The 10,225-nt window shown below is 49.1% G+C and overlaps 1 protein-coding gene across 4 annotated transcripts in view; it reads left to right on the top strand.

The window, feature by feature from the left end:
• Positions 1–1,896, top strand: part of RBPMS (RNA binding protein, mRNA processing factor) — a 178,382-nt gene extending 176,486 nt beyond the window's left edge. For 2 of the 4 annotated variants that reach the window (XR_003224457.2, XM_086703358.1), the window contains one exon: positions 1,547–1,896. Coding sequence is in view for 1 of the 4 variants with exons in the window: in XM_086703358.1 (XP_086559484.1) it covers positions 1,547–1,667 (121 nt within the window). In the remaining 3 variants the exon portion in view is untranslated. The remainder of the gene's footprint in view (positions 1–1,546) is intronic. The other 2 variants (XR_015249997.1, XM_086703357.1) reach the window with 1 other exon arrangement.
• The last annotated feature ends 8,329 nt before the right edge of the window (positions 1,897–10,225 follow it).

Here is a 10,225-nt window from a genome sequence, read left to right on the forward strand (position 1 = left end):
TGCCACACACGCCTGGAGTGTGGGACCCTGGTGCCCCAGGCAGGTTCAAGTCAGGGTGTGGCAATGGGATGTAGCTGTCAAGAGCAGCCCCTGCTAAGTGTCACAGGTCTTGTGACGTGTACCTAAGATGGGGTGTGCATAGTCCCGCCACTCTGCTTTCTCCGTCACCAACCATCTGCCAAGTGACCGGTGATCCCCCCGCCTGTGCTGGGCCCCCGGGGGAGGCAGAGCGGTCAAAGTGAGATTTCCAGAAGGAGTCTATCTCCTGCGCTCCTGCCATTTCAGAGAGCTCTGCTGAGAAGATGAGGCAAGGGTGGAGGGTCATGGAGGTCAAGCCTTGCAGAGCTTGACCTGGGAGCATCTCCAACCCCAGGGCTGTCTGGCTGGGCCTGTGAAAAGCACAGTTAACTGATGTACTGGCACCAACTGAATAGTGGCAGCGGGCTCAAGAGACTGGTGAGTGTCACCCGCATATTACAGTTGAGGCTCCGAGTGTCCAGATCCCTGCCCTCGAAAGCTGCACCCCGATTTCTCTCTGGGGGGATTTTACCGTGATCCATGGGTCTGTGGTAATTATGCTGGATCTTCTGACTTGTGACCCATTGCTTCTGCCGTCATCTACGAACCAGGCCGTGCCAGGGTTTGCCGGGTCGCAGTGCACGTGCAGCCAGCACTGGGCGGGTCTGGTCTGCATAGGAGTATTAGCTCGTCCGGTTAGTGATGTTTGTTCACAGAATGCTTCTCACTTCAGGATTTACTGCTAAATACACATCCTCTTAAATCAGTTTAACTTCAGATAGTTAGATGGGTGGTTATTAATGCCATTTTCTTTATAGCTTCCTCCCCCCCACACACAGAAGCATTTCCCTGTTCCAAATTCTAGTGTATGCAGAGCTACTTCTGCATAGACCTTTGTGTGCCTTTTTATTTATTTTTGAGAGAAAATTCCACGCAGGCTCCTCAGTGTCAGCATGGAGCCTGACACAGGGCTCGAACTCACAAACTGAGATCATGACCTGAGCTGAAGCTGGATGCTTAACTGAACCACCCAGGTGCCCCTTTACATACCTTTTCCACAACCATAAATTTAGGAGTCTGATGTGTTGGTAGAATGGTGAGAAAATGGAGTTGGACAGAGTTAGAGGTTCTGCAGTCTTCACCTAGGTGAAGCAAACACAGGACCGCGATGGGACTCAGCAAAGTCTCAGTGATGATCCAAGACTGCCCCTTCCCCGCCCCCCCCTTTTTTTTTTTTTGCCACAAAGCAAACCACATGTGAGCATTTCCTTGCAAGTGCAGGGGAAGAAGGTCTTGAAAGGTTTCTGGTAAGAGATAAATACGTTGCCCATGTATCTAAGGTGAGAACGTTGCTGCTCTCGTGAGGGATCTTTGGGGGGTCAGGAAATCTGTTCTGTGCACACAGGCTGCTGCAGAGACGCCCCCACGAATGTCCCGGGGGTCTCCGCCCTGAGTACTCTCCCCTGCGCGGTCCCACAAGCTTGGAGGAGGGTGAGGTCTCCCCTCACACGTGTTCTTTCTGTTTCAGGCTTGAACAAACCTTGCCCAGTTTTGATCCCTTCAAGACTTTGCCACAGCCTCTATCACACATCTGTTTTTCTCGAAGAAAAAAATATAATAAAAATGTTTTACTCTTTTACACTGTATAATTTTAAGATATAGTGTGTTATTTGTGAACGCATGGTCTGACCTTTCTGTACAGTTTGGAGATATTTTCAAACGAAACATAAAAGATGTCAATAAAACCAAGAGAGTGAGTATTTTTATACTAAACATTTTAAGTATGAGAGGACGGGTGATCTTACACTGGGTTGGATCAGTTTTTTGTGCTTGACTTTTGAATGCTTGTTATTAAAAATATCTATTTTTTTCTTCCAAGCCGCATGTTTGAGGCATGTTTTTAAACGTTACAAAATTTCCGGAATCGTATTGTGAATGTATAGCCATCTGCTTGCCTGGCTCGAGTCCAGGGGACGTGAGGACCGTGGTGTGAGGGACAGAGCTGCATCCTGCAGCCCTAGGCACATCTCCCCCGTTGTAGTAGGACCCTTCCCCAGGACGGTCAGAAGTGTCCAGGAGCTTCTACATGATGGCATGCCGACAGCTGGACAAAGAGGCCTGGCTTTGGTCCGCACTCCCGATCAGAGCGGGCCATCAGCCCCAGCCAGCTCCAGAGGAGCCCATGCAAACGGGGGGCCCAGGTTTGGGTTCTGCTGTTTCCTTACATTGATCCTGCTCCCCGCCACTGGCGCGCGCGCCTCCCCCAGCGGGCATGGGGGAAGGGAGGTGGCCTTGCCCAACCTGCCTGACTGCCAGCGGCGGCTCTGATCTCCCAAGTGATTTTGCAAAACGTTGGTTGAACTGAGCTGGCGTTCCTGAGTCTGGGCAGCACCGTGCCGGATGAAGCACTTAGAACGTTCTCCCAAAGCCTGTGTGCTCACTGTGACGCCAGCCGCCCCTGTGCCCACGGAGAGAGGGCGCGGCCGGTGGGTGTCTGCAGTGAACACTGTGGAGCTTCGCAGCCTCAAAACCAGTCTGGTGCAGAGCCTGTGACCACTCGGTCTCTCCCCCTTGTGGCCAAAGAGCCGTGTGTAAAAAATAAATCCTCTGCTGCTAATACAGCTAAACATCACACAAGCCTGCTCACTCACAACGTGAAGCCTTAAATGTTTTAATGATTATGTGGTTGGTTCTGGGATGTGTGGGGTCGTTTCTTTTCCATTAGAAATAAAGATACCAAGAAGCTTTTAAATGTCATTACAAAACCAGTGGACAAGAAGAGCCAGGGTTGAGGTGGTTCAAGCCCTGCTAGGCCTTCAGCACCGCCTGGCCCTTGGGGGAGACGGACATACGGTTGTTTCTAAGGAAGACAAATTCAACACAGTCCACTATACTTTCATACGCTGTTTAAAGGTACTTCACCATTGTCATTTTTAAAAATGAAGTGCTTCTCCCAGCTGTCGCACCGTTGCTTGGCAAATTCCTTTCTGCAAGCTCAAGCGCGTCGCCCCGCTGCGGCCCAGCGGATTCCTTTCTCGTTCTCGGCGCCGACAAAGCTGAGAACAGACTGAGGAAGAGTCTAGGGATGGGACAGCCGGAGACGACGACTGGGGGCACGCGGTGACACGCTGACGCCCGAGACCCCTGCCCCTTGCGGCTGCCCTCCCGAGCCGGCAGGAAGGCTCCCAGTAGATCCCACCCTTCCCGTGCCTGTTGCTGCACCCAGCAGCCTCCGCATCCACCTCAGCCTGCAAAGCTTTAGCTCAAGAGGATCTGAAGCCGATGAAGGAAGGGTCTGGTTGGTTTTCTGCCAACTTAAATATACTAAGTGATGAGCCAGGAATCGACAGCAATGACAACGAAGTGATTTGCGTCACCACCCCCCTCCCCCCAAAGGGAGGGGAAAATCCGCAGTGCTCAATTCTGAGTAACGGCGACAGTGAGCAGTAACTATTTGGTAGTCTTGGTGGGCGCTGATTGCCTCCCTTTTGCAGAGGGACTGTCCACCAGAAGCAGGGGCCAGGCACGCCCCCCAATGTCCCAGAGCCCCGGTAGGACCATAGGAAACCAATACACAGCCCCCCTCAGCCCACCTCGACCACCACACCAGCCAGGCAGCCTAGGAACAGAGGGCGGCTCGCCCCGAAGGAGAGTCCCTCTGCAGCCTGCCTCGGGCCACCCTGCCCTGGACGTCACCACCACGTCCGCCGCTTTTTCACAAGGGGCCTTAGGATGGGTGGACCAGCGCCCCAGTCAGCACTGTGCTGATGGCCGCAGGTGACGTGCAAGCAACAAGAATGGAGGGTATTTCCCGATCTAACGTGAGCGCCGGATACATACCCACTGACCAGTTAAACACCAGCTTCATGACAGTCTGAAAAACTGCCTTTTCTGTCACCTGGTGAGCAGGAATCCCATCATTCTTTTGGAGTTGGGAACTTGGGAGAAGAAAAACGTCTGTTCCCTCTGGTGCGTGTGCATAGCGTCCCAGGCTGCAGGCTCCTAGAACTCGGCCAGCCATCTGTTTGTTTTGTTCCCCAAACAAGTGCTCCCAAACAAGTGTTCACTTGTACCACTTGTGAGCACAAGACTAGCTATCAAACTGACACCTGAAATTAAATACTAGGCCTCTGCCTCTGTGGTAAAACTGCAAATTCAAAGAAATTTGGACAAGAACCTTAAAACTTACAAAATGACAGTCATATTTTCCAGGTAATCATCTCTGGGCTTCATATTCACCAGACCCAGTGCTCACATAGATGTTGGACCAGCTGGCAATCACCACCGTCATCTGTGAGTTCCCCACAAATCCGGGCATCTTTGGGTCCTGAGTCGTGTGGCATATGGAACCTTCTGGAGAATGAGGCAGGCATGTCTGACATCTTTGAATTCTGTCTCTCTTCACAGCCGGTATCAGGGCAACAGGAATCCACTAGCTATCTCTGAGGGCTCTGGGCTGGGTGCATGTAGCGGGAGGAACACGTTCGGATTCCCTGTGTTCCATACCACCAGGGACATGCAGATTTTGGGTAAAAGGAGCTTTCCTACCCAGTTTCCTCTTAACCTTCAACTCTAAGTCCCACACCTTCTCTTGACATCACACACTCCAACATTCTTAGAAGGCACAAGAATACTGGCCACTGGTGAAGTGTTACCTGAAACTGTAGTCAAGACACCTACACTAAAATGCTGTGATGTTGAAAAACAATATGCAGGTAGCTAACTGCTTAAGGCCCCAAATTAGGAAAAATTGAACACTGCCACGATTAAGCTCTGCTGCGGAACCTTCTAGAAGTACTGAAGTGGCAGTCATGCCTCCCTAAACTGGCCAGGATCTGTAACTGCCCCAAGTCCCCAAAGATACCAGCAATGCCACAAGAATTCCTCCTCTTCCTTTGTCCTTTTCCACAGCACCACGCACAGGTGCTATTTTCCCGCTACTTCCAGAGTCAAAACCACACTGCCTCTCGCTCTGTAAGGAAGGAAAGTGGCCCCGTCCCCGCAAATGAGAATTTACTTTGCCCATAAACATGACAGTGAGCTTTCCATCCTCCATTGCTCACACATCTCTCTTGCTTTTTAAAATCCACCTGAAGCTCTGCCCAGGCTAAGTAGCACTAAATTAGAAAATTAGGGCAGATTTTTTTTTTTTAATGTTCATTTCTGAGAGGGGAGGGGAGTGGCAGGGAGAGGAGATGGAATCCCCAGCAGACTCGGCACCAGGGCAGGTGCTTAAACTCAATCCAAACTTGGGGAAATGCTCACGTTACAACAATTACCTGAACAAGGACCACTTTCCCCTAAAACTAGAACACAGGCCTTGGGAGGGAGGGGCTCAGCAAGAAAGCCAAACCTGACAAAAGTCAAGTGCAAGGTAAACCTGCTGTTGGTGTTTCCGGAGCTGGTCTTGCCAAATTCAGGCTATCCTTGGCATCCTGTATTTTTACTTTTAAAAACTGCCTAAGTCTTTGCATTGGATATCTTTTGAAGTATGAGTACTGCACAGTTCCAGGTGGTTGAAAGTCACTGGGTTCTCACAAGGTCTTGCTTGAAACCACATGGTCTGAGTCGCAGGGAGCACGCAGGCCCAGCCCCCTCCCCGCGGAGCCTGTGGCAGCAGCCCGCTCACTCTTGCCAGGCACCAGCCACATTTATTTCTAATTGAAGTCCCTCTGTGAAATGCTCTTCTTTCTTCTTCTTCACTATAGTCAGAAGGAAGGTCAACAGGCAATGCCAAGGCCTACTCTGGCTCTGTGTTTCCAAAGTGCACTCACTCGGGGCACCTGGCTGGCTGAGTCAGTGGAGCAGGTGACTCTTGATCTCAGGGTCACAAGTTTGAGCCCCACGTAGGGTGCACTCCCCCACCACGACACCACCGCAACAGGGCAGGGATCCCATTAGTGTAAGAAGTGACTTAGAGGCCCTTGAACCTGTCCCCCCTCTGCCCACAGAACACCTAGCAGGACAAGCTCCCAAAACACACACTGGGAAAGAACGGAACGTCCTGCCCAAGGACAGCAATGCATTGATGACCAGCCATTGCCACTGTCCATACACCAGCCTTGCTGCACGGGGACAGTGCTGGTCGGCTTGCTAAGAACAATCCAAAGAAGGCTTAGGAAACCCAAAATCTTCCTGACAAATGAAACCTATAAAAACAGTGGCTACAGGGAAGAGGGGAGGTGGAGCCTCACCCCTTTTGCCTCGGAAAGTCATTAGCTGGTAGGAAAGGGGGAGTTTATAAATCCAAATGCCATAATCCCATGTCCAGAACATGTCTTCTCTGCTTGTGATTTCAAACGGCTCACAAAACGGGTCAAGGACTGCACATTCGCTGCGCCCTCCCTACGAACACTGACTGGAAACAGTGGGAGGCCCCACACTGCCTTCTTGTCGATACCCTGCTCCAGGGGTCCCAGCTCCCACCAGCATCTGGCCATGCTCCCAAGCTGTGATGGCAGCCACAGGTTCAAGGTTTACATCTTGTCTGGGCACGGCTGCATCTGTCTCAGCTATCCCCTAAGAGCTCCAGTGACTGTCATCTGTTGGAGATCAATATGGTCTTCACCATTTCACTCACCCAGCCACACCCCTTCCCAGTTGCTTTTTTTTTCCTTCCCAGTTGCTTTTTTTTTTTTTTTCCTCTCCCCAGTTGCTTCTAAACACCCAGCAGCTGCTGCAGAAATGGGCAGAGGCAAGAATGGGACTTCAACTCTAACTTGAATTTCTGGTGGATATGGTTTTAGACGCCCAGAAGCCCATGTAAAATATTTCTTCTTAGTGAGACACAACTGGGACCCTGTCACAATTTCCCACAAAGGCTGTGACCCGATCCCCCTACCACAAAAAGGGGTATATGGAGAAAATTCTCTGCTGCACAGCAGGCAAAGCGGATCAAGTCTTCACACACACACACAAAATGCAAGTGAATGAGGTAAAGCTACCGAATTTGCACGTGTGACAATTTAGCAAAACACTGCATTTCTCTAGACCTCAATTTCCTCAGTTCTGAAATGAATTTAGACAAGAGAACAGAAATCAGTTATCAACCTGGTTTACAATACTGGTGAGCACAGGCTTGGCTAGAAAGTACTAGCAATACATACCTGGCAATAAAATATTTTACCTTGAGAATCCGGGATGAGGGCCTTCATGTCTGTCTCCTTGCCAAACAAGCTGAAGTGCTTGAGATGTCCAAAATGCATTTCCAGGCCATATCACCAAGATGGCGACATAGGTCGTTCATGACTTTGCTTCCCCTCACGAGAACAACTATACAAGGACAAAATACCACAGAGAATTCTGGAACACAACAAAGGCAAGGCTGAAGCACCCTCCTGTACCCCGGAGACCAAGACAGACCATATCAGAAGAATAAAGGCACGACTACCCACAGACTGCACTGCCCTCCCCTAGACCTGTGGTTCCTCCAGGGGAAAAACAGCCCAGGGTGGCCATCAAGCTCCCCAGTCATGGGTCACTTCTTAGGAGCCCTGACGCCGGTGTGGCTACACGGAGATTTCAGGGGAATCTATGGAGCTTGACCAGGAGAATCTGATGATGACAGAGCAGGGAGGAAGGGCTTGCAACAACCAGCACTTGGATCTCAGCAGCCCACATTCCCACTTGCAGCGCCCAAGGAGTTCTAGCGGTGGCTTTGTTGTTCATCTGCAAAAGCAAGTCAGTGACACAGTATGACCAGGGAAGTCAGTGGGGTGCAGATCTGCCTGATTTGGGTCCTCAAACGAAGAGACTTTACAGCCCTAGAGGGAGTGGAGTCATAAGCCTAGCCAATGGTGAGTGTAGCTCTCAGCCCTGCCAGACCAGAGAGCCTGGCCAGAATAGCTAGAAAGCCACGTAGCCCACAGCGCTCAGTCTGGCAGCCAGACCTCAGCAGTCTGCAGAGCAAAGCCAGTAGCCCTGTTCAGCCAGAGAACATGGCATGTGGGTTGGCTTGAGTCAAAACAACAAAGTCTTGGGGTACCTGGGTGGCTCAGTTGGTTAAGCGGCTAATTCTTTATTTCAGCTCAGGTCATGATCTTACTGTTCAGGACTTCAAGGCCCATGCTGGGCTCTGGGCTGACAGCACGGAGCCTGTTTGGGATTCTCTCCCTGCTTCTCCCCCACTCACATGCACTCTAAGTAAATAAATACACTTAAAAAAAAGTCTTACCGGCCTTTAAGCTAGTTCTCCTGCTAAGCCTGTGCAGGGAAACTAAGTCATGGCCTCAGCCATTGCTGAATACAGCATTTAGCCCAGCCAGCCAGCCAGGGAACCTCACCAGAGCACAGAGGGGGCTGTATGGACCATCCAACAGACCCGCTTACCGTAGCACTTGAACAGAGAGCACAGAGCATGATCCCCACCTGCAGAGCAGAACCATGGGCCCCAACTAGCCAGGGAATTCAATGTTCAGCCATGCCTGATTTGGGGATGCAAACTGAGCCGTGCAGGCAGGCCCTGGGGCCTGTCCTGCTGCCCTCCCAGTGCAGAGAAGCTAATTCATAGCCCCGCCTACTGAGTACAGTACCCAGTCCTGACCATCTAGAAAGCCTGACCACAGAACCCAGGCAACCATGGAGCCCATCCTATAGACCCACTTTGCCAGGGAACCAAGCCAGCAGTCCTACCCGACTGATCTCAGCCAGCAACACCCCCAGCACCCCTGAGCTCAGAGCCCGGGCAGTGACTTCATCAAGAAATAGACCTGACAGCAAGCCCTACCTGCCCAATGACATTACCAGCAGACACGTCCAGAAAACCAAACTGTCTGTGCCAAAGTAAACATGTACAGTCTTGAGACAAATGGAGATCTGTGAACTGCCAAAGAATTCCAGATATTCCTTTTGAGATGTAGTGATTACAAGAACACACAGACAACGTCAAAAAACAATCAAAGAACAAAACTGTAAGTTCAATAGTGAAATAGCGTTAAAAAAATCCTAGAACTGAAAATAAAGTGACCCCACTGAAGAACTTAAGTTTGAAAAGCAGACTCTCCCATGTAGAAGAATCAGCAAACTGGGGGAAAGGACACTAGAAATTATCCAGTCTGAGGGGCAAAAAGAAAAAAGAATGAAAAGGAGTTAGAAAACCTACAGGATTTACTGGACACAATCAAAAGAAACAATATTCACATTATGGGAATTCCAGAAGGAGAAGAGAGAGTGTATGTAAAGCAATAATGGCAAAAGACTTCCCAAACCTAGGAGAGAGATACATCCAGATCCCAAGGCCCAGAGGACCCCAAATAGGTTGAACCTGAATAGGGATACACCAAGACACGTTAAAAAAAATTGTCAAAAGTCAAAGACAGAATTTTGAAAGCAAGAGAAAAGGAAATGATTTACAAAGAACCCACATAAGACCACCGGAGGATTGCTAATCAGAAACATTTCAAGCCAGGGGAGAATAGGATGACCTATTCAAAATGTCAAAAGAAAAATAAACCTGTCAACCAAGAATTCTATACTTGGAAAAGCTGGCCTTTAGAAATGGTGAAATAAAGACTTTCCCCAAAAAACAAAAGCTGAGGGAAGTCAACACCACTAGACCTGCCTTACAAGAAATGCTAAAGGGTGTTCTTGAAAGTAAAAAGACACTAATTAACATTGAAAAACCACATAAAGTAAAACTCACTGGTAATGGTAATATAGTCAAGGTCAGATTCTGTAACATGATAATAACAGTGCACAGTTCACTTAGAACTCTAGTTTAAAAGTTAAAAAATAAACAGGAAAAAGAACAGTAACAATAATCTGTTATTAGTTACACAGTATTAAAAATACATAAACTTTAATATCAGTAACAAAGTGTGAGCAGGAGGAAAAGTAAAAGGTGAGGTTGAGAAATCCTATTGAAGTTATCAGGTTAAAATAAGGTGTTACAATTTTAAGATATTTTATATAAACTTTATGGCAACCACAGGGAAAAACCTATAGTAATTACACAAAGGAGCATGATAAACAAGTCAAAGCATATTGATACAAAAGACATCAAAAAAAAAAAAACAAAACACACAAACAGAAGCACCTGAGTGGCTCAGTCGGTTAAGTGGCCAACTCTTGACTTTGGCTCAGGTCATGATCTCCCAGTTTGTGAGATCAAGCCCCATCGTGCTGGTTGTGGCTATTAGTGCAGAACGTGCTTGGGATTCTCTCTCCCTCTGTCCCCTTCCCATGCTCTCAAGATAAATAAAAATTTAAC

This window comes from Puma concolor, chromosome B1 (assembly GCF_028749965.1).
Source record: "Puma concolor isolate L17-30 chromosome B1, mPumCon1.1.hap2, whole genome shotgun sequence".
NCBI classification, from domain to species: domain Eukaryota; kingdom Metazoa; phylum Chordata; class Mammalia; order Carnivora; family Felidae; genus Puma; species Puma concolor.